Source organism: Protomyctophum parallelum (genome assembly GCF_964188405.1).
Source record: "Protomyctophum parallelum genome assembly, chromosome: 11".
In the NCBI taxonomy this organism is placed as follows: domain Eukaryota; kingdom Metazoa; phylum Chordata; class Actinopteri; order Myctophiformes; family Myctophidae; genus Protomyctophum; species Protomyctophum parallelum.
Genome location: NC_139707.1, coordinates 19,809,552 through 19,834,851, shown reverse-complemented (window position 1 = coordinate 19,834,851; position 25,300 = coordinate 19,809,552). Strand labels below are relative to the sequence as shown.

The following is a 25,300-nucleotide window of genomic DNA, read 5'->3' as shown; positions in this document are numbered from 1 at the left end:
AAATAATTCATTGATTTAACTTTACTGTATTTATTATCATTATTTAGTCTTAACAGAACTGTACAATTTGTACCCAAAATGGATCATACAGCCCTTTAAAAAGTAAGAACATCAAGAGCAGCAAAATGAACACTCCATGAAACAAATTTTACAGGGGAAATGTTAAACATTTGTACAGAATGGTACTGCTGCAATTCAAAATTGAAAACATCTCCTGTACAGCATATACAATTTTTCTCAATTAATCTGCTTATTACAATTCCTGCATAGGATTTTGTACATTGTCATTTTTCTACATTTGGTTATTCTGTGCATTAAACATTAGTATGCTGCCTGGGCCTATATAGGACACTAAATGCCACTTGTATGCTAAACAATACATTCTCATGGCTAAGTGTAACTCAAATTAAAGCCTAACACTTTCTGAAAACAAAAAAACAAACATAAGAGCCAAATTGATAGTGAAATCATTGTAGACCTACATAAACTATGACTGTCCTCTCCTACAGTAAATGAACTCCTAGCAGCTCAATCCTTTGCACCCTGGCAGGACCATGTTAAGTCATCTAAACAGCGGGGCTGCCAGGTCTCCCTTCAGCCCTTTAAGGCTTTTTTTTCTCCAAACTCACCAAGTGTCCAGTCACATTTTCTTCAAGATTACTTTATCAGTTTCAGTGCTCTGTTAGACCTTCACAAGGTCCATTTTACTCATGTTCTTTTAAAAACATAAATTCAAGTTCTGCCATTGATCATCCACATCGTGGGAAACGCCAATTAAGACACCTGGCACGGCTCCGAAGAGGAACTGTCAGAAACCTCTTCACCACACTGTCCCCAAATGCGCTGCTCCTTCCATACATATAGCTGCATGGAGCCTGGCTGTTCCGAGTGCCCCTTATACCCCAAACCTGTGCAGGAGTTGTGTGTGCAGTCACCGGAGCAGTTGGCTGGTCAGTCCATCCGTCTGTCAATCTTTCCTTCACAGTGCAAAGCAGTCAGTATGAGATGATGCTGGACATGGGCGTTCCTGAACCACCAGCACCCAACTGCAAATTCCCAGAGGAGCTAGACCTCCTCATATGAGGGAGCAGGTAGGGGTCACTGCCCAGCTGGTGAACATCGAAACGGTCCTCCTTCCTGTAGGCTAGGCACCGCCTTATAAAACCCTAAGGGAGGAGACGTAATTTTCACCACTTCAGCCGATATGACAGCAATAAAATAAAATAAACAGCATTTTCTTTGTTTCGTCAAATATTTAAAAGGTAGTGTGTAAGTGATGTTTTGGTTAAAACAATATTTTCGGTTAAAAAGTTAAAGCTGAGGGAGAACTGTTACTGAAAACTGAAATGTTATCTTACTGCACCTTTAACACAGACAATTTCAAATTACATCTCGCTCTCACACACCTTTGCTTCATTACTGGTGACAGGCTTGACGGGGAACTGAACATCAGTAGCTTTTAGTATGGTGTTTTCCTGCAGGATGTCCTGTTGGGACTGGTTGTGGCCGAATGGCTGAAAATATTTGTCATTATTTGTTATGAATATCACAGAAAATAAATAAAAATAAGAAGAAAAGGAAAATAGATAAGGCTTCATCTTTACCTTTCTTCCATACAAACACTGGAAGAAGATAACACCCACGGACCACACATCCACTTTATTAGAGATTTTTGGTGGTTCTTTACCAACCACAAAACACTCAGGAGGCAAGTACCTGGCCACAGAGAAAAGAAAGGAGCCATCAGTCAAGGCTAATGTTTCTCAACAAGGCAATACTGCCCTCTAGGGGACATTTAATGTCAGGGGGGAAAACCAGTCATTCTAGCTGCTCTTGAGTTTGTCGCTTTTTGAATATAAAAATATTATATAGAAGTTCAGTATATTCAAGTGTACATTTTCACAATTGTATCATTAGACTTCCCTTCATCATTTAAAATGAGTCAGTCAAGTGAAGCATGGGTTGTGAATCTAGTACTGCACATTTATTGGAGTAATTATATGGTAGTCATAGCTAGGAGTCTCATATTAGCTGGATGAATTCCACATTTTGAGCCATTCATAAAACATGCTTTTCTGCAAATGCAATGGATTCCTTTTCAGGCCACCCAATTGTGTTCTCATATTACACTGAAAATACTACTGAAATTATATTATCAATTGCATGTTAATATACTGTGTTTATATTCATTTTACTAGTTTGGTTTGCAACAAGTTAAACTCTATGTATGAACAAAAATACATAAAAACATTTGCTGTACATTTCCTAGATTATTAAGTGCTGGGGGGCATATTTTTATTCAGCAGCAACACTCATTCTCCACACCAGTTTGACAATGTCCTAGCAGTGACTGGCACTAATATTATATAATAATTCTCAATAGTTTGTTGACCAAATCCAATGGATTCAGCAGGCCTGTGTATATTTTCAATTTACACAGCAAATGGGAATCACCTTGCGGGTTACTTTAACTTAATATGTTAATAAACAAAATCAATCAAGATCAATGTTTGACATTTGTGAATCGAGTCATAATCATCCATGTCCGCATCGCGTTTAATCTATGAATTCCACCCGTTTAGACACTACAAATTAGCGGTTTCTTAATCTAGTGTATTATAATATTGACATGCATAATGACCGTTTGGTTTACCAGTAGGTGCCAGCACCCTGTGACGTCAGGTCCATCCCATCTACACCGTAGTTGTCATCATCCATGATTTTGGACAAGCCAAAGTCAGTGATTTTTATTTCCCCACAAGCGTTGCCGTCCACCAGCAGAATGTTGCCTTTAATAGGGAAGGAAAAAAATATTAAAAAGGATTATCACCCAGGAAACAAGTTATAGTGTCAACTTCAGTTTACTGTTATATTGACTGATCACACAATTTTAAAGATTGAGTGCCACGATTTTTGCCACGTCATATCGCCTTATGTCTGACCGTCTGTGACATCCCCCACTGTTTAGTTGTGGGATTTATAGTAGAGCTTCGGTAAAAATCACTTCTGAACATTGTATGGAAAATGTAACGGTAGTCACAGTAACCTACAGGTGTCTGTTATGACAGTGTGATGAAATGAATGGATGGGTTAAAAAAAACCTTTTAAATCGGGTTGGTATGCTGCTCTGCATTGAATTCAACATACAGAGACGGTCCTGGTCGAGAACACATCGCCGTTTACCAATGGAGTTTCGTTCGATCCGGGACGAGACTCCATGTTAATTTAACGCACTGAATGCAGTCTGCCAAATAACGAAATGTTTTAAACGGTTGTTTATCGGACAAGCTGACAGGCATCTAAACATATTTATTCTATTTATTCCTAAAATGTATAGCTATAAAACTAATAAATATTATACATGTAAAAAAATATACGGCATACATCGACGATGTGTCTTTATAAGTTTAGATGGTTAATCAAACTGCTTTACTGGCTCTGTTAAAACATGTGAAATGATTTTGACCACGGGAGTCTATAAATAATCCCTGTGATAATATAACATTTTTATTTTGGCATAAATGGACATGTCGTGAACGCCTTTATTTCCAAGTGACATAACAATGACGAGCATATGGCTTGCCTATTTAGTATTTGCAATGGTATAGGCGCGTTAGGGGCTTAATCATTCACCCATTAAAATAAGTGCTTTAACAGTCATTCAGATAAATTGCAGATTTAGTCATCTGGATCAGATAGGCCGAGCACTTATGCGAGATCATTTTCGGGAGTCGGGACCGCGGCGGGCGCCACCGTTTAAAGCTTTTCATGGACACATCCCAGTTCCACCCAGGGCCAGCACACACCAGCCTTCATCCATATGTTTAAATGCATTCATTCATTAATCACTCAATAAACGTTGATTATGACTGCCTGCCTAGCCAGGCTCTCTCTCATTTATGTGGCATCACTCACTCACAGCAGTCTCACGGGGATCGCCTACCTACATGACTGCTTTAACGTGCACTGCGCACAAATGGGTAAAATAAATATACGGTAGCCTACAAATGTATTCCATTCATGGCGATGCAACTGTGATGTGTGATTCATCTAACCTTGACTTGACAAAGGTTGTACCCACACGGAATAATCCTACTGGCAAACACAGCCATTTCTTTCCAGCGTAACAAAATGCAAGTAGGTGTGTGTGTGCGTGCGTGACATGACAGGCAAGCGAGGCAAGAGGCAAACAGACAACAGTAGGCCTACAGCTATTTATTATTTAATTCATGCAGGTGTTAGTTCACCAATATATATCTTTATTTATTTAAACACAACACAGAGTTGGGCTTGCAAGTTGCATGTGTGCATCTGTGTGTGTGTGTGTGTTGTATTCCAGTTATTCATGTTGTAAAATCGGGGTGTTTCAAGGAATATTTAAGGGCGTGTTATTTAAATGACGGTCGGTTTCAGCCATGACATTTATCAAAGCTCCGACCAAAAATACGCTGGGATTAGCTGTTTACGATCACTTGTGTGTGTGTGTGTGTGTGTGAGTGAGTGAGTGAGTGAGTGAGAGAGCGAGTGAGTGAGTAAGTGAGTGTGAGTGAGTCAGTCCCCGTAGGCACACTGGACGCGTCAGGAGCGTCCGAAGAAGCTGAAGCCCTTCTTCTTCGTGGGGTTTTTAGACAGCTGGTGGATGGGAAAAGAAGCTCCACCTCCGCGCCCGACGGACGCGGAGGAGAGCGCGTCCGTGAAGCTGTCCGTCGCGTCCGTCGGGCGCGGAGGTGGAGCTTCTTTTCCATCCACCAGCTGTCTAAAACCCCACGAAGAAGGGCTTCAGCTTCTTCTGACGCTCCTGACGCGTCCAGTGTGCCTACGGGGACTGAGTGAGTGAGTGAGTGAGTGAGCATACCTGGCTTGAGGTCATAATGGATGATGGGGGGCTTGATTTCATTCAGATATCTCAGTGCGTTCACTATCTGCATGACAATGGACCGCGCCTCTTTTTCAGACATCAGCTTGTGCTGCTTCAGGTAGAAATCCAAGTCGTTGCCTTCGCAGTACTCCAGAACGGTGCAAAAACTATTGCACGGAGAACAGAACAAATTCATCTTCATAATATTCCTCTGAATAGTAACAAGCCATGGGCATTAACTGTCTGGTCCAACAGCCACAGTGACTGATGGATTCCAAACTTCAACAGCCATTGGGACTATTTTAAAATAGGATTTTATTTTAATAGAAGAAAATCCTTGAATGATGGCTGGTTATTTGCCAAAGTAGGGACTGCACTACTAGCCAGGGTGAAAATGTACCCGCATTTGGCTGGTGTCTAGTGTTAATTTCCCCACATTTCTGAACTGTGGAATACAGAAACTCTCTGAATAGGAAAGTAAGAGTGACTTACGTGTCTGTGTCCAGTGAGAAGTAGTCATAGAGTTTGACAATTCTGGGATGGTCCAGCTGTTTGTGTATTCTGTATTCTCGACATGCATGTCTGAAGATGAAGAGGTAATGTATGTTATCCAATGTTACCAGTGGCTTGTAATGAAAGGTGCAGGTACTTTAGATTGACATAATTCTAGACATTAAGCTTATGGTGCAGAAAAACAACATACTTAAAGTGTGTTAAAGGACTTATCAAAGTCAAATAACAGTATTAACTGTCTGCATATATTGCCATGTAAATAAAGTCAATAGTTAATGGACCCATGGTTACGTGTTCAGTCTTACTTGTGGTAATTCTCTTTTTTCTCTTCTCTCCAGTTCTTATTGAGCTGGTGGATTTTCACAGCAGCATAGCGTTGCTCAATCAAGTCAAAAGCCTGTAAAAAGGAAAAAAACAAAAACTTAACTTAAATGAAAAACCAAATTAAAGACAAGCCCACAGTAAATATTAGATGAATGTAGTATTAATTTTACGATGAATTCAACCACTCACCTTGTAAACTTCACTAAAGCCTCCTCTCCCTAAAAGGTGTAGGAGCAGATACCTCTCATTCAGTGTTGGGTGGTCTTTGAATCTTTTGGTTTTTTTGGAGGGGGGCAGACAGATAAAGACTTAAATGAGAATTTATAAGAAAAATCAACATACATAGCACATCTTTTCATAGCACAAGTATTCGTTCCATATCCATTTGTAACTGAGATTGCAGATTCAGATTGTAAATTTGAGATACTAGAGGTTTGGGCCCTCAAATTACTGCTGCGCGGCCCTCACACCTACGTGGCACCGCCGATCCGACCGATATGTCTGAGCCATAGTGTCGGGGGATTTTTCAGAGTACCCGTTTTAATATAGGATCTTTTTTATTAATTTTTATCTCACGATTTTGCAACCCATTTTTTCACCCAGTGTCAATTATCTAATGTAATCCTGGGCGCTACACTTCCTCTGCCAAACCTGGGGGGGCATCGGACTGACCTCATGCTTCCTTCTATGCATGAGGAGTCCAAGCTTTTTCTTTTCACCTGACAGGGGGGAGTTTCCCTGGCCAGAGTGGAAGGAACACGTTATTCCAACCAGTTCTTTTCCCATCCATCAGGTGCCCCGGCTGGCCAGGATAGATAGAGGAGAGAACACGCCCCCAGTGCCCACAGCGGGAATGGATGTGAGGCGACAGCACTACAGACCTGTTGAGAACTCTAGTTTTCGCCGGCTGCAAGTGCACTAATAACTTTGGGGGCGGGCCCGTCAAGAGTTTGAATGGTGGCCCAGGCCGTAGCGTAACGGTCTGGGCACCGGACTGGTAATCCAGTCGCAGTGTGCCGCGGGTTCGACTCCCGGACCCGACACGGCCTTTACTGCATGTCATCCCCCCATCTCTCTCCCGTTTCCTGTCAGCCTACTGTCTGTCCCTTCAAAAATCAATAAAAGGCGTAAGCCGCAAAAAAATATCTTAAAAAAAAAAAAAAAAAAAAAAAAAAAAAGAGTTTGAATGGTGCTGGGTGGAGGATTTGGAGATGGACATCTCAGACAATATTTGGCAGGATATTCTCAGTCGTGTTCACACTTCATCAGCTTGTGCCAGACATGGCCTACTCCAGTGTAAAGTCGTACATCGAACCCACTGGATGAAAGCTAAGCTGTTAAAAATATACGATAACATTGATCTTAACTGTGAAAAATGCCATCGGACACAGGTAACACACGCACACATGTTTTGGATATGTTCATCTCTGAGCACATTTTGGACTGAAATCTTTGAGACGCTTACAGTATTAACTGGGACACTTATAGTGCCTAACGCCATTACAGCGCTGTTTGGCATTTCTCAACTCCCACTGTCTAGATCCCAAGCAGACCTTATAGCCTTTGTAACACTACTGGCAAGACGCCTAATTCTTATGAGATGGAAATCACCTACCCCGCCCTCCCATACACAATGGCTGAGAGATATTTTTAATAATCTGCAGCTAGAAAGGATTAGATACATAATGAGGGGCTCTGTCGCAAAATTCCACACAGTATGGGACCCTTTCCTTGCCTATGCAGAGGGAATCACTTTCCCGGTCATCCCTGAATGACTCCCCCTCCTACCTTTTGGTGCGATGGGCCCAAGTGCTTAAAATATAAACTACATTAATTGGACGTCAAGTGGTGAGGTTACGGTGTGACCAGAATGGCATGGCGTGTGTGTGTGTGTATGTGTGCGTACATGTGAAGCCGTTGCCCGATGTTTCCTCTTTTTCCCCGCTCCCACCGTGCTGTGCTATGTTATGTTATGTTATGTTGAAGAAAATAAATATAAATATAAGAGTTTGAATGGACAGGTATCAAGTCAAAAGGGAGACATCGAAGAGGAAGGATCAATATATGTAATGTCAGAACAGGTTAGCTCCATATATGGAGATATAAGGGTTTGATTTGAGGTCAGTTGCTGGCCAATATTGACGACATCAGGGATCTCCATCCCTGATGTCACACGGCATGACCATATATGGGTGACGGACAGACTGACGAGAAATGCACATTTTATAGTAAACTATAAAATCACTTTGACCGTTGGCCCTGTGCATACAGTAGTACATCCAGACCCGACGTCAGTGCAGAGACGCAGACTCACTGTGAGCTGTCTTCATTATTTATTCTCTTCAGTTCCCGAATGTGAAGGTTGCGTACTCTTTCCAGACGCTCCAACTCTGCCTGGATCTCAGCCTCCTCCTATAAATGATTCAAACACGCAAACAGACATACAAGCAAAACATCAGACCTCATCAAACACCCCATCTAGTCTAGTTCAATATTAATGGCAAAATTGGTACGGTCTGCTGAGGGGCTGTCACTTTGATCAACTTGTGAGTATTCAGTTGACTCCATCAGTTCTAAACCATTGCCCTTGTTAAAATAAAGATTAGCAAGTTCATTGACCTAAAATCCCAACATGCCTTATGTCTTAGGTTGTCTTATTGTGAAGTTACCTTTCTGTACTTCTATGCCCTGTATCTGTAACGTTTTACTGCCGTCTCTGGAGCCTGAATTTCCCTTATGTGATCAATATAGGTATATATCCAACATCAATGTAAATATGTCCATCTATAATGGAATACAAACAATATAAAGCTGTGTTTACACAACAATATCAGTACATTGCTGGGCTGGCTATAAAATCTACTATTTAATGCGCCACGTACTGTAGTATGTGTGTGTACGGTTGTAATGCACCTAAATCGAGAACCGTTTGACCCACGACTTCACATTCGACACACGCGTTCCACACCCCCACAGGGAGTGCAGTGCAGTGCCAGGTATCGAGTCGGTCAACTCTGGTCAGGCTTTGCCAGTGGGCCTAATGAGGCCAACAAATTTCACCTGTGCAATTTCCAGCCTCTGCCTCAGCCAATTGAGGCTCTGCCAGTGGGCCGAATTGATTGCCAAGTACACTTTTCAGTTTGCAGTCTTCACACACAGATCTCCATGTGGGACATGTACTGGCTGACAGTTAAAACAGGTGCTATGACAACGTATATCATTAGGTTCCCAAGTTGCATCGTTCCCAAGTAGGCCGGTGGCCAACTGCGACGGGCAAGTACAGGTCTAGTTAAGATAAATGGCAGGCATAGGTAGGGTAGGGCGAGGAAAGAGTAATTCACATATCATCCTCTAGAAGTGAGACTAGGCATTTGAGGATGATCAAATGTGTGTATGTAAGAACAGAAACAATAAATATCCATCTGCAGGCTGGCAGACCAGCTAATTTAAATTTAATCTAGCAGAGTCATCAACTCCATCAGTACATCTCCATCTCAGCCAGTCTCTCACTTAGAACTTGCATCATAGTTGGACACTCAATCCCCATGCATGTAAACACACACACACACACACACACACACACACAACTGAGAAAAGCTCAAATCCATCAGCGTCTCTCACTCCCTCCCTCCCTACACACCACAGCTCACCACTACTTGTAGAACTCCATTCATGCTTCAAGAATAAACTTTGGACACCAACTCCATGCATGCACGTGTTGCAGGAGTCAGGTCTCACTATGTGATTGGCTCACTGTCTGCTCTCTCGCCACTGACAGTTTGACGCAAGGCTGTCTGAGTGACTAACATAACCAGGAGAAAGGATTTAAAAGCACGTTGGGAGGTTGATGGAAACAAATAGAGAGGAATCGAGGATACATGGTAAAATCAACAACCAGCAGTACAGTGGGCAGGGCTAACGTTCAGAACCAAGAGCAGAGCCTCAGCCTGTTAACTCACGCAAACATAGAACCAATGTCATCATGATACACCGTCATGATGGATTGTTCAATAATGTAGCAAATTAACACTTTCAGGTTCCACACTTCTTTAACTCTGTACAATATTGGCCCTTTATGGTGCTACCTCCATTCATGCTTCAAGAATAAACTTTCGTTTTAAAAGTGGCTAGGTTCAGTATTCGACTAACCTTCTTAATATGTCCAAGGCGGAGTTTGAATATTTCTTCCTGCTCGTGGTACTCAGCTAGAGTCAACCTTTGGAAAGGAGTATATGAAAAACACTTAATATCTTCCAGTGTAGACATTTACTTTACAAAAAGGTAATACAACTACCATGTGGCTGTTTGGTAGAAATTTGGCTTGAGGGATTTCTCTCTCTCTTCAGCTCAGATATAATCTTTACTAAGCCAACACACAGAGTTAATTGTTTCTTTATTGACCATCACAATTCAACAGGATATAAACCAAGAACAATGTAAATACTGTATAAGTACAGTAAGATGTTGGCTGGATAGTGTCGATTTGTCTTATAGCCATGGTATTGCCAAGGCCTAAACTCACAGCTGAGGTAGACTGGGCTTTACAAAGGGGTCACTTTCTGCTCCATTCACTGCCTTGGTTTTGCGTTGCTTTGGCTCAGAATTTGTGGTTGGTGATTGAGAACTGTTGGAGGACGGGGGTTTCCTCTTGACAAGGAGCTTTCTCTGCCTCTCTATTTCCTCCCTCTGTTGGTTTATCCACTCTTGCTGTCTGTGGATGCAATAATATTTAGGAGGGGACAAAATCAATACTGTTTTTGTACCATCTAGTCCACCGACGGTTAACGTCTTAAGATATTAAAGAGTACAGCATTTGCAGTGCACCTAATTGGAAAAAGCCCAAATAAGTCTGGATCAGCAAAACAATAAAAAAGATGAAAGCACTTCTTAACAGTAATGGACCAATTATTTCCAAGAAAAATCTAAACCTCAATCTTATTTAAGAGGGTCTTACTTGACAAGGTTTTGGAAAGCATAGCCATCAGTCCACTGTTCTGTGAAGGATGCTCCATGTCTCACAGTGGTGAAATGACCCAAACGTAGTCTATCCTGCATGCTCTTCTCTCGACATGTTTGCTTCTCCTGTGTACTCTGGAAAACATCATCATGTGGTCATCATTTGGTCCCTATAATCAGATGATTATAGGAACCAAATAAGCTCAAGCTCTCACACACACACACACACACACACACACACACACACACACACACACACACACACACACACACACACACACACACACACACACACACACACACACAACGACATTGAACATACCTTTTCTATAAGCAACTTCTTACTCATGGTGATGCATTTATTCAAGCGTTCCTTGTACTTTTCAAGTAATTTTTGTTGTTCATCTATCTGTCTCCTGAGATCACAATTTGCCTAGTTAGCAGAAAACAAAAACAGTAGACAATTACGTTCCTGATCCACCGTTGTTTCATTACATAAACTATACATAATGTGGAGATACAACCAATGATCCTTGTTGTGCTCAGTTTGTTGCAATTGTTTGCTAACTTTAAATAAGAAGCTTGCCCAATTCAATCAAGTAGATTTTGTCACAACAGTAGATCACGCCCAAGATGGGTGAACGGATCCCAGCACTATCCTTATCCCTTACCCGTAGCAAATCATCTATTCTTCCCTCCTTCTTCTCCAGATCTAGATTTTTATTACTTTCAAGAGCAGCCAACTTCAACCCAGTAAGGTCAGTCTGAAAGGTAGAGCAGCAGCACAAGTAAGAATTTGTTGCAAAAACATTAGCATAGAATTAGATAATTTGAAGAATTGATTACCGGTAGAGCCAACTTTTGACAAGATGGTCCAAATATCCTCATCCTTACCTGAACACATTTGATTGCTAGTTGCTTTGGATGCATTGTATGGTCCCCAAAAGACAGACTTGTAGGAGATGAGCTATTTTGTCTAACCTGCAACAAAGAGGGCAATAGTTTTCCATGGAGTAATAATGGAATGGAGTGACAGAGTGGATTGTGAATGCTGTGGTGATCACTTACAGATGAACCCTGAGTGGAGTGGGAATGTGAGTTCTGGGGTGAGCGTATTGCAGGGGGGAGACCTCTCACTGGACTGGACCCATTTCCTCCCTGGAACTTAAGTCAACAGGGACAAGTAAGATCTTTGCCTGCCATTTTTCAACATCATATGCATACAGCCTCTTTTATCCCACAGCGTTTTTATTTTAGGCCGCTTGCATAATCCCGGCTTGCCATGGCTCTACCCTCCTTATTGCCTTAAACTGGTACCTTTTTGGTACCACCTACTGTACTGTAACACTGCTGACCGCTGACTGGTCAGAGAATGCTCGCTAGCATCAAGACAGACAAACAGACATCCATGGAAAACTCCATGGAAGATTGCGAGTCACGAATACTGTTGTCACAGCGACACGCTATTCTTTTTAAATATTTGTATTTTTTAATCTTCTCTTTGTGAAGATGTCTCCTATGTGTAATTGCTGGTGTATTAGAAGACTGCATTGGGGATTGGTCGAGAATACAAGGTTGCGAATACAAGCGGACTAAATGAGTTTTCGCTGACTGGCCTTTAAGGTGCTTGAATGGTTAAAGCGGCACGATTACATACATATTACAAAGTCAATGCAAAGACGATAATTGTGCGACCTGGGGCAGCACAAACGGGACGAACCGAGGCGAATATATATATATATATATATATATTAAAGTCTGAACGCAGCTTTAGAAATAGGGTGAGAAGTTGAGTCACGCAAGAGAGACTCGGGGGAGAGTCGCTGCTTCTTCGCCTGGAAAGGAGCCAGCTTAGGTGGTTCGGGCATCTGGTTAGGATGCCTCTTGAGCGTCTCCCTAGGGAGGTCCCATTGGGAGGAGATCCCGGGGCAGACCAAGGATGAGATGGAGGGATTACATCGCCTCACTGGCCTTGGAACGCCACGGGATCCCCCGGAGGAAGTTATTAATGTTGCTCTGGAGAGAGAAGTCTGGAGCTCTCTGGTGGAGCTGCTACCCCGCGACCCAACTACGGATAAGCGGCTGAAGACGGATGGATTGGGGATTGTCTGTGTTACTGTTTTTTTTTTCAAAAAATAAAAACTAACTAGAAAAAGTGCCCTTCTGGGCACAGGTCTCCACCAGGTTATCCACAGATCCGTGCAGTTAGAGGTAAAAACACTTTTGGGCCAGTTATAGCGCCACCTTGAGGCTGAGTTGAAATTGTTCATGTGGCATTTCGTCCTCGGCCTAGTGGGAATGTGCGTGCACAATTTCACGGAAATCACGCGATGTGTTCATGATTTGCAGCATTTTGTTTGAAACTGGGCACTCCTGTGAACTTTGGAAGCCAATCTTAACCAATCAGGATGGAGTCTGAGAAATCTGAAAGACCCGTTTCGTTGAATGGCTCTAGAGAGACTGTGTACTAATTTGCGTGATGTTTGGACAAAATCTGTAGGTGTACTGTGAAAAAACTTGTTTTGCACAAAGCGGCCTCCTGGTGGCGCTATAACAGGCCGTTCTGGACAGTTTGGGGCAGAGGTTCATCGTTGGCATCCAGGGAGTGTGTGTGCAAAATTTGGCATCGACCGGGTTAACGGTGGCCGAGATTAGCTGTTCACGGACACACGGACGGACACACACACGGACGGACGGACACACACACGGACGGACGGACACACGGACGGACGAAGTGCAAAACATACTCTCCCCACATGCCTTCGGCCTGGTGGAGACAATAATAATGTTGCTATATAGTATACTAGTGATGACCCGTAGCCCGCCGGTTCCGTGGGTTATAGATTCAGACGCAATTATCACAGGCGGGCGAGGATTATGCGATGCTGCAAAATAAATGAGTGATTGATGCAACTTCTTGGATCCTCTTGGATCATTTCATTCTGGATTAGCCTATATAGCTTGGAATTTGCAACAGCAATGAAAATTAACTTGGACCGCTTCCGAGAGGGCAGTGAGTAGGCTACAAGGAAAATTATGAATGAAATGCTGCGCTGATGTAGGCTATGAACTGTTCAAAAATGGTCCACAACACACTCCCTCTCTCTGGAAAGCAATTGATTGGGCTCGTTTGTGTGTTGAAAATCTGGCTTTGTTTGTTGGGACGGGTGATCCACACATCACTACTACATTACTGTATAGCAACAACTACACAGAGGTGTTCCCGGCTTGAAAAGGTATAACAACATACAGTAGGTGTTCCAGGTCTAAATGGTCAATATAAAGATGATCAGCTCTAAGAGCAACTAAATGGAGAATAGACCCTTATTAACCAAGATAGGGGTTCATTGAAAGAGTAAAACCAAAGTAAACAAAGTAAAGTAGATTAGAGGCATGGCAATTCAGGACTATGTATGGAAAAGCGGCATGACTTGGGGAAAATGAATCATGGCAGGATGGCACGTACAACATTCATACAGCACTTCCTTTTTATGTGTGAATTATAAAAGATTTGGACTTACATCAAAATAATCACTAATCTTGGGTCCTCGCACAATAGATTTTCCTTTGAGAGAGAAGGCAGAGTATTGTGATTTACTTAAATATTTCAATCATACTCCAAGGATCCAGAAACCATTGCTTGTTTGACAAAAAGAAACATACCTTGGCTGCTCTCCGACTGGTTATCAGGTTTCCTTTTCCTGCCTCTGGATGACTCCGACTGCTTCTTCTCAGGAGTCTTCAGGAGAATTCAATTCAACAACCATTACTGTTTAATTCTTTTGACTATTTGTCAATATACTGTACCATCTACTGTAGCTACTACTCCTCCTACAAACTGTACCCACCGAATAAGCAGGAGAACTTCCCCGTTTCACATCGGAGCCCTATGAAGGAAAAGAGGGGAGTGAGAGCCCTTTAATTTAATGGCAAAACAAATATTAACAGACAAGAGACAAATATTAGTGTAAACAATAGATCTGATCACAGAGGCGTTTTTCAATTTGGAAATTAATTTACTAATGGGCTCTGCAGTCTAAATAGAGGAAATGTACCATATATGGAGCTGGCCTGTTCTGACATCACAATGTTGTTCTGACATCTGCATAGACTCCATATTCAGGCATAAAAGGGATACAGATGCATTTCCAACTTGTATCGTGCCCAATGGGCAACGCTCTAGTTTCTTAGTAAATGAATGGACTCTGATCAGGCAATGTACATGTTGCATCAACAAAATAACTGCCATACATTAAGTGACCGTGGGAACCACCAATGATTTCCAAACAAAGTGCCCCATAGGACAGGAGCCAATCTCCTGTTTCTGTAGCATCAGGTAGCTTGATGTACAAGTACACCCCCTGGACATTCACATGGACTGGAATCCAGGCATTTGGTACTAGTCCATAATCTTTGGTATGACTAGGCCAGGGTTTGATCTCCCAACCTCCCAATCTAAGGACCACTAGGCCACAGAGCTGGTAATCTCATACATAATTTACATAAACCAAATTTCAATTTCAATCCAAATGAGGCTAAATGAGTCCATTCAAAATAGTAAACAATACCACAATCTTGGGCTAGATGGTTATGGCCAAAATTATTATCATGATTATATTGAGATCACGGTTGACACATTTTTTAATCACACTTTCACATAAATGTGACACTGCTTTGACATCCATGGTGTGCATCAAAATCTTCCATAATTCAGTGTATGGCCTAGGAAAACAAATGTCAGGATTGTCATTTTAGTTGACAATTGACATTTAGTTTTCGGCATTGGTACAAAAGCCACTTTCTAATTTGAACATTGGAAACCTTTTACAGGGAATCTGGTCGGGACATTGTCCGGTTTTGGCCTTTCACACATGTCAGTTTCAGATGCGTTCACACATGAAGGTAAATAGCCTGTTTGATAAGGTGAGGGCTGGAGTCTGAACAGTATACACACACATTAGCTACTCCCATTTAAATATAACACAGCCTGAGGGAGATGCTGGGATCAAATTCATTATTTTTCCCTTCCACAGAAGATGACAGATACATCGTATCGCTTGGCATGGTCTCTCTTTGATGCACCCATGCACAACACAAACAACATATTTGCTACCATAGTAGGCCTAATAGACATAGTAGGCTTGACATTAAGGCTTTGGGACAAGTATTAAATCTTCCCGGACAAGTGCATTAAAATTGTACTTAAAAGTGACTCTAGTTTTCGCTTATTGTCTGACATTATTGTCTGGCTTTCCTAATCATTACCTTTCCAATATTGTTAAAGGACAACTTTAGTTTTTTTCAACCAAGGTTCATGTTTTAGGTTGTCATTAGAGAAACTAAAAGGTGAGTGTTCATTTTCTTTCATTTGCTGCTTTCTTTCGTTTTAGGGATTTTAGCTCTTTTTGACAGGGGGGCGGGGGCATTCGAGCATGGGGCTAAATATGTATTTTCTTTTACCAAATTTGATGGTGATTTTTTTATTTATTATTTACTATAGTCCTAATAAACCCCAGGAAATTGCATCTGGCCACAGAAGATCACATGATCTACTGAATGTGAAGGTATAGCCTACTGGGGGAAGGCTTATACTGTGTGTATAGGCTCAATATGTCAGTTTGTCACATTCAATCGATCCCGTGATCTTTTGTGGCCAGATGTAATTTCTTGGGGTTTATTAGGACTATAGTAAATAATAAAATAATAAATCGCCATAATATTTTGTAAAAGAATACATATTTAGCCCCATGCTCGAATGCCCCCGCCCCCCTGTCAAAAACTGCTAAAATCCCCAAAAACGAAAGAAAGCAGCAAATGAAAGAAAATTTACACTCACCTTTTAGTTTCTCTAATAACAACCTAAAACATGAACCTTGGTTGAAAAAAACTAAAGTTGTCCTTTAATAGCCCTAGAATGTCTGTAATCTTACATACCTTTCATGTATTCCAAATACACATAAGTGAATGGGAAATGTAGTTGTCCGAAGGACAAGTGCCTCAAAAGGTTAATGTCAAGCCCTGCCTTTTGCACACCTACTGAAATGGAAATGGTAGGAGAAATTAACTTGAGAAGACCAACAGTCTTCACTTACAGCAAAACATTTCAGATTTTTTTTGGTCAGTTGAGTCGAGCGACCAAAACAGTTGAGTTGATCCAAAAAAAAAAGAAAAAAAAGGGGTCCCCCACACCGTCTCCGCACAGACAGACAATGAGCTACAACAACCTAGTTTTCATCTCAACGAGTAGTCCTCAGAGCTGGAACAGACAAGTGCACACTGCGTAGGGAAGAGTTTGTATTTAGTTTTGCTTCTGAGCCACTGATCATGGAAGTTTGATCTGTGAATACTTCAAACTCAAACACTTATAAAAAGCAGAATGAAACAATAAACTGGTTTTCACTTAACCATGTCTCTCCAAACACCTTGGGAGGAGGGGAGGCTCTTCTCGCCTCGACAATAGAACATGTACACTCACTAAAAGTTAATTCAGCAGAAAATCACAGCGTCCACACAGAGTGGCTTGAGCTAAATCGGACATTACCTGGACTTAAGTCGAGGGTCCTACCAGCATAAAGTCTGTTGCAAGTCCAATCTTACTGAGCTGGAATATTGCGTTCATACATTCAGCCCCTCTGTTTAAAGTCTGGCAAATGTCCAAAATACTGCACAGTGCATGTGTGAAAGTCTAAATTATATTTATATTTTCAATTTAAGCTTTGTAAACAAAAATGTCCCCCGGCAGATATGATGATTAACTTAAACATAGAAAGAAATGACTGACAATGACTAGTACCAATAATCAAATAATCTATGGCCCAACGAGGCCACACCTTTTATGTGCACTGCTTTTGCTTAATATGGTTTGCAGCAGAGCACATTTTAAATGTCAATATCAGTCGATGATGTTTATTGGGAGGCCAAAATTTGATACATTTTGCAGCCCTACCAAAATCTCATGCTGCATGTACAAACAAGTAGAACTACATTTTCCCACAAAGTTCCAGGCCCAGAGAATTAGGCCAGCCTTGTGCAGTCGAAGAATCTGCTGACAGGTGCTGGTGTGATTGAGTTTGTCACTGGAGAGCATCGTTAGGGAGTGTGTGACGTATGGGGGGCATCTGTGTAGGTGACATGTGTGCGCATTCAGCAGCTCAGTGGCAGAAGAGGCCAAACACGTTTTACTGTGCTAGACTCAGTTTTCCCTTCTTTCTCTCAATTTAAGAGACCCAGCCATCAGTGACTTATTGCACCAGCCTGGAGGGTGAACTAGACACAGGGAGGTCTATGAGAAAGCGCACAACATAGTAAACCACCGTACATGTCGGCCATTGTGAAAGTGGCTGCAATCTGCAGCGGCACGCGTTTCATGATGTGATGGTTCTGGACTGTTAAGGTTAATATCACAGATGGGGGGCTTCCATCAACCCCCACAACCATGTGTCCAACTTACCCTGCCTCCAAAAGCCATATCACCAAGTACAATAAGAATGCTATAATCGGCATGAATTAGCAGCGCAGGTATCCACTGTTAGACAAGCGAGTGAGAGCATCATGGAAGCAGTGTCAGAAAATGCAAGATCATGGTGTTGATGCCATTAATCAGGGTACATATTGATCAGGGTAGCATAAAGATCTATTCAAGTGTACAGTATACAGTGTACTCTGTTAACCCAATTAAGACGTGACATACTGCCCTCACAATGACACTGGCATTTTGATGACACACCCACATTCTTTTTTAATTCCCCTCGAGGAGCACTGCAGCAAATAGTTTTCTCTCCACTTGCAAAATGAAAATGAACCTTATCAAACAATCCAAAGGGAATGTTTTCCAGTCAGAAATCAATGTCAGAAGTGTCCAACTATACCTCAGATTCCTTGTCACTTGAGGATCCCAGGCTGCCAAAGCTGTGATTTGAACATTCGTTGTTTGTCAAGCCCTGAAAGAGATAAGAGACGATAACTGTGTGTGGTATGCGTGATTGTTGATTTTTGAGGGGCACTAGCCCCTACTACGCCATAGACGCTAAAGAGAAATGTAATGTTTGTTTTGAGGACTAAAACAAACATTATGTTGTAAGATGATAGAGCGCCCCTCACTTCACACAGGTGTGATTTATTACTCACACACACACACACACACACACACACACACACACACACACACACACACACACACACACACACACACACACACACACACACACACACACACACACACACACACACACACTTAATAAAAACATTATCTATTCATTACTGAATGTGTGTCAGTCTGTCCCAAGTGGAAATTCAGTCAAACCAAAAAACAATACAAAATAATCGACAAACACGAATATATGTGTGTCTGGGTTCCCTGACTATCCAACCCATGGTTCCCGAGTAGCCCTGGGCCCTCGGGTACCACACTACATACTCTTAACAAGTACAATGGGTCTTGCATAACGGGGGAGGGGCATGTATTCCCAACTTGCTCTCGGTATACATTGTTCCTGACCTGCGTACGTCACCGAGTAGGCCTATTTGGCCTATTGGGCACCCGTCTAGTATAGAGTAATGATTCAACTCGCTGACAAGCAATTTCCACATGAAGTTGGCGAGGTAGACATTACACACATGCACTTACTTTGGTTCCCCCACTGGTGCTGCCAGTGCTGCCCCCTGTGCTGCCACTGACGCCGCCCATGAAGCGTGCTTCCAGCAGCTCCTGTCTTCGGGGGTCCAGGCTGTGCAGCTCCTCCATGTTGCCTAGGAAGGTTAGCGACAATTTACATTGTTGAGTGTATATTTTAGGCTAGTCTTTATTGTTAGTATGGCTTGATTTGACTACTGTCTCAACATCTTTTCCTAGCAGTAAAAAAAAAACTAAACATTAATTTTAAAATGTGATGTCAATGTGAAGTCAAGTCAAAGAGTGAAAGGGAATCAAACATGCCATACTTTTTTATGGCAAGAGACTGCAACAGCAATCTTACAACTGCTTGGCAGTGATGCCAGTTCTTCCCCTGTGAGATGGCTAACTCCCCTGGGTCTCAGAGGAGGTCTGATCACTCAGTGCTTACTGACATAACCTCTATTCTAATGAGAGCACCATTTTGAATCTACAAAGGGCTAGGGTGCCTCAGCACGTATCCACACAGTGCGGCAAGTAGGGGATTATGAAATCCTTTGAAGTGGTGAGAGGCTAGCTGATGACCAAATAAAGTATATAAAAATTGATGATTTATCTATACTTCAACCATGTATGTAGTATATACCTTATAAATAATAGGCTACTTGTGTGTTCGTGCAGCAAAGGCCATGCTAACAGACATTGAGTAATAAGCAAAGATTCAGGTATCTCATTAAATGCTGCTCATCTCTTCTCTGCTGCAGCACATAGATGCGTCTGACCTTATTTCAATATGTCATCAAGAAAATTAAAAAGGAATACATTGCATGTGGACAAGAAAGCCAAGAGCAAACAAAACCCACTCTGGAGATTTGGAAACACAGGATATACTAACATGTAGGGAAATACTCCTAAGAATAATGTGATATCAGCAGCTCAGCCATCTGTGAGGCAGAGGTGACATGAATGCAGTACAATTTGGCTCGAGGGAGTTGACATAGAAATCACAGCTAATGGGAACCAAAACTCTGCTACATGATCAGCCAACAATACAATGAAAATGTTCAAATACATAGGATTAGGACGCAACTTATTTTGAATGTCACAATTAAAATGTATTTAAATCCATCAGCTAGCCTATACTATCACATACAAGCAACATAAAAGATTCCCAACTTGCAGACAACATTACTGTAATAGTGTAATGTTAATACATAACAGTGGCCAGAAGATAGGCTTCTGTATTTCACTGCAATATGAAGTAACTTGAGAAATGTCACGTAACACTAACAGGTATGATGCAGTAGACCCAGAGTAAATACTCCACCTAATGACTGTGTGTGGTCATAGCAAAATATCATTACACAGATTAGTAACAGAGAGGCAAACAAGCAGGTTATAAAAACCCTGCTACAAAAAAAAGTGAAAGTTACCAATTAATCTACTTAATATTTCTGAAACTATTATCCTTCTGTTTTAAAATAGGTTAAACGGCATATAAAACATGTGATCCAGTGAAATATCTACTCTTACTCAGTTCCTTCTAGAGTAGACAGATCAGTTATTTTCCACCATATGGGAAAACTTTACCTACAAGGTGAGCAAGTGCATGTACACAATGCCCATTTCCTTGTGGCTATTAATGTCAACTCAACTGGAACATCAATCATGAACCAGTAGCTGACAACTCACTCCAACTAATAATAAATTAGCTCAAACTAATTTCGGCCAACAAATCTTATAGGCTACATATACTGTGAAATACAGCACTCAAAGGAGACAGTGTCCAAAGTATGCCAGCTATGATCAAAACAATGAGGTGGTAAAGTAATTGGATTTTTAGACAAGTCTTAATGATCTCACACTCACACACACACACACACACACACACACACACACACACACACACACACACACACACACACACACACACACACACACTTAATCAATTAAAAAGCTTCTTCACTATAACAGGAAATGGAACACAATCTATGAACTGAAATGGAGATTCTATATTATTCCCAAAATGACCATGAGCAGCGAACTAGCATAACACTTGCATGCCTTGCCATCATACATGACTTATGGTTGGCAATATAGATTTATAAAAAAAATAATAGGAATTTAAAAAAATCCAAAAAGGTAGCACATCCAAAAAATAATCAAGCTGTAATTTATTTATTGGCACACACGCTTACGAGAAATGGAAATGTGAGTATTTTGTCCACCGCTTGTTTAATTTTTGGATGTGCTACCTTTTTGGGATTTTTTAAATTCCTATTTTTTGATGTATACTGGATTTGGGTTTGGCACTGTGACTCCACTGAAAACCATTGCTGATGCGCAACCTCTACGTCTACCCAAAATGTGCTCTTTGTTATAAATAAATTTAATTTGATGGACCCCCTCCATTTTACAAAGCCATGGTACAAATACAGCATCTAGCCCTATCCTATTCTCCTGCCATCACTAGAAGTTCAACATCAACAATCACAGTAATGCAAAATAAATCAAAAACTTTTCAGAGGCCAGGCTCTGATTGTCATAATGTCATTGTTGATATTAGTCGTCCTCTACTTTAAACCAACAAGTGCACCTTACGTTGACAATGCAAGCACTAGGTCCCCATTGGACTACAGGTTCCATCCTGGAGGCTAATCTTTCCGGTGATAAAATGGCCACCAACGTAATCAAAAAAGTCAACCAAATAACAAGATTCCTCTACAGGATCTCCTCACTGGTCAACAAAAACACCTTGAAGACCCCAACGAGAGCCCTCGTACAAGGTTTCTTCGACTATGCATGCACCTCTTGGTACCACAGCACCTCAAAGGCCTTTAAAACAAGGCTCCATACTCCCCAAAACAAACTGGTCAGGCTCCTACTTGGCCTCACCCCCCGAACCCGCCTCGACAGGCTGGAATGGCAGGCTGGAATGGCTTTGGGTCGACGACAGAGTACAGCATCTTGCAATGGGTCTGGTCCACAAGATTTGATACACCACCAAGATACCCATGTACCTGTCTAAATACTTCCTTAATGATAACGAAGTCCACACCCACATCCCCCTTTTCCCCTCACTGTATACGTTTCTTTTCCCTTTTTACCTCCTTTATGATGAATTCCTGTTCTGTTCTTTGGCTATATAGAAGTGTCTATTTGTACGTCTCTAAATGTTTTGATGAATTGAACAAGGTGGACCCTCTGTGTAATACAAGTGTAATGCTTTATTGGGTCGTCCACTCACAGTTAACAGTATTTGTATTGAGTTGTGCTTAAAATGTACTGTAATTCTGCAAACTGTTAATAAATATTTCAAGCAATCAAACTATGTTCCACTACGTACGTGATTAATAGCCTCAGCCTCCAATTTAGAAGAAAAACAAAAGCTCAAAAATCATAATACTTTTAGTTCTATGAGCCAAGTTACCAGCTAAGTTGTAGCATCAGCTAAGCCTTAAGTTTTAGCAAATATGATATAGCAATCTGTGAAATGAATACCGGTATACTAAAACAGGTGCAACTCAATATGCATTTATTGTATTAACCCCAGCATAACTGTAGTGTACAACTGTAAACCATTAATACAAAAAATTAAAACAATGCATTCCCGATTCCGCACATAAGTGCAGTTGATACCAGACCAGAGTCTATAATGATCATTTCACTTATTTATGTCTGAAATACAATACACAGCCCCAAGTTTACTGTCCAGGAGGATGACAGTGTTTCAAACATGAATTGGGAATAACATATTCACAACTATCATCAAGCCCCTGCAGAAGCAAGCGGTTGAACCCTTAGGACTCTCGCTGTCAATGTCATTTTAACTCCATGCTGTTCGGCAGTGACCACCTGTTTATGACAGACACTTGGAAAGGCATTCAAATCTCTTGGGCATGAGCCAGCAGAATGTGATCAAAACTGTGCTGCTGGGCTTAACAAAAACAACAATCATGCAACGAAAAGAAAGTCATGTTCTCAAATATGTTGGCTAATCAGGTAATTGATTTCACTGTGTCATAGACAGTCTCTATTGATTTAAATCTATCAATGCATGGATGATAAATGCGAAGGAATAGCTAGGGTCTATCAAGCATCATGGTCGTAGAAGTTCGCCATCTTGATATTTTAAACGGTAAAGTTGTTCTTGTATAAAATACTTGTTAAGGGTAATTTAATTCAACAATTGCACTACTAAACGGCAACATCACTTCGTGGTGCTTGCGTAGAGATGGCACATGCATGGCACACAATAGCACAGCCAGCGCAAAACACAAAGAATAGGGCATCCAGCACGGATCCAATGTATGTGACCTGACTTTTGGTGGGGGGAATCTAGACTCTAGAGTTCAGACAGCTACTTATCCCTACGTGTCAAATTAAGACACTGATTACAGCTGCCAGCACAGCAGCAGTAGCTGACTGTTCATGTTCAAGGCAACACACATCCCCCTCCCCCTGTGCTCTCCAGCTCTCGGCGTTGAGAGTTCTCTCTCACACAACCGGTGTCTACATTGTATTATTAAAGATAGGCAAGAAAACAGCACAGTTAACCTAGTATAAGTCTAGATCGGAGCTAATGGCAAGGCTATTTTGGTTAGTTAGCTACCATGCCAATGAAAACGTCTACCACCATGCGAAATTGCTTAACACCATTAAGATCAAGCCATGGCATCGCAATGCCTGAATGCAGTGGTTATGGCAGTAACCTGTCAGTTCTTTATGCACATTGTCTATATGATTAGATGATTACACTGGCCTGACCACAGTGACAGTACTTCATAGCTTCACTGCTACTAGCTGCTAGCCAATAGGCTTTAATATGGACTTTGTAGCTGATTTGATAGTGGAACATTGCCTAGTTTATACGAGTCGCGCAACTATGCCGCTCGATAGAAACGAGGTCACATAAAACTGCGAAGTGTCGACGCGACGAACGTCGACACTTCCACAAGTTGAAAATGTGTATTTCTTTGTCGAGCGAGTTACGCGAGCAGGTATAAATTAACGTTAGCCTTCATATAGCTAGCTACAACACACTCGCCAGCTAGCCTGCTGGACCACCAGCTCGTCATTTTAACACCCGCTTATTTATATATTCCAAATTTTATTTCAATGCAAAATTAAAGAAACTACTCATGCGCCTAGTGGTGTTTCACTATACCTTCCTTTTAGCCTTCACCACTGCCGTGATATGTTGATGAAAAAACAATCCGTGTTGGGGACGTGGAGCACTGGGACCAAAGATGGCGTCCCCTCCAAACTTCCACTACTTTTGACACTCATCAAGGTACTTTTTTGTATAGATTTTTTTTGCTTTACTCGCTAATATGCTTCTCAGTACGTATGGAACCAACTAATTGACCAGTGGCATTAGTCGTGTATTGGTACAGCTGCTAGCTTCAAGTCGGATTAACTAATGTATCCTTTATTTCGCCACAAACCTCTTCACACCTCAGCAGTGCGTCCTAGATCCCTCCCGGGCTACCTCTACTGCCTACTTTATGCTCCGCCGTACGACGGTGTCGCGCACAGAAAAGAGACGATTTATAAGCCCACAACGAGTCGCATCCACGACACCTGTGAGCTTGTAGAGTGGCTATTTTCAGCGCGCGAAACAGTCGCACGACGAAGTATATGGACTTACCTACTCTGCTGTGAGCAGTAGCTCAATGGTGAGCAGTGAACTGACCTGAAACGTCACCAACATCGTGTGCAAAGTTTTATCGCGAGGATGATTCTTTTGCCTTTTAAATTACTATTTTTCAAATAAGGGCCTTTAACTAATAGTCTGTATTTGTTTTACAATTCACCTCGTAAATCTGTGTAGCACCTTTGAGAAAAGTGCTCTGACAAATTCTGTGAGCTCTCAATAATTGCAATATTACATAGCATATTTACACCCCCCCCCCCCCCCCCCCCCCAGAGACAGAGTCGGGTCGCGGGGGCAACAGCTCCAGCCTCCACCAGAGAGCTCCAAACGTCAAAATAGTGAAATAGAAAAGATAAGGTTCCATACTGTGGGTGAGTAAAGT

General features: G+C 41.7%; 1 protein-coding gene across 1 annotated transcript; it reads right to left on the bottom strand.

Annotated features, from left to right (window-relative positions):
- Positions 1 to 14: 14 nt before the first annotated feature.
- Positions 15 to 24,899, bottom strand: tlk1a (tousled-like kinase 1a). The gene is given in 25 exon segments (XM_083777145.1): positions 15 to 1,166; positions 1,407 to 1,514; positions 1,605 to 1,716; positions 2,654 to 2,789; positions 4,856 to 5,025; positions 5,351 to 5,440; positions 5,677 to 5,768; positions 5,885 to 5,966; positions 8,010 to 8,107; positions 9,845 to 9,911; positions 10,218 to 10,406; positions 10,650 to 10,786; positions 10,974 to 11,084; positions 11,323 to 11,415; positions 11,546 to 11,632; positions 11,720 to 11,815; positions 14,173 to 14,216; positions 14,315 to 14,390; positions 14,500 to 14,538; positions 18,520 to 18,591; positions 19,278 to 19,399; positions 24,430 to 24,436; positions 24,439 to 24,466; positions 24,468 to 24,508; positions 24,510 to 24,899. Coding segments are annotated over 25 exon segments (2,310 nt in total). The 5' UTR covers positions 24,552 to 24,899; the 3' UTR covers positions 15 to 995.
- Between the last annotated feature and the right edge of the window lie 401 nt (positions 24,900 to 25,300).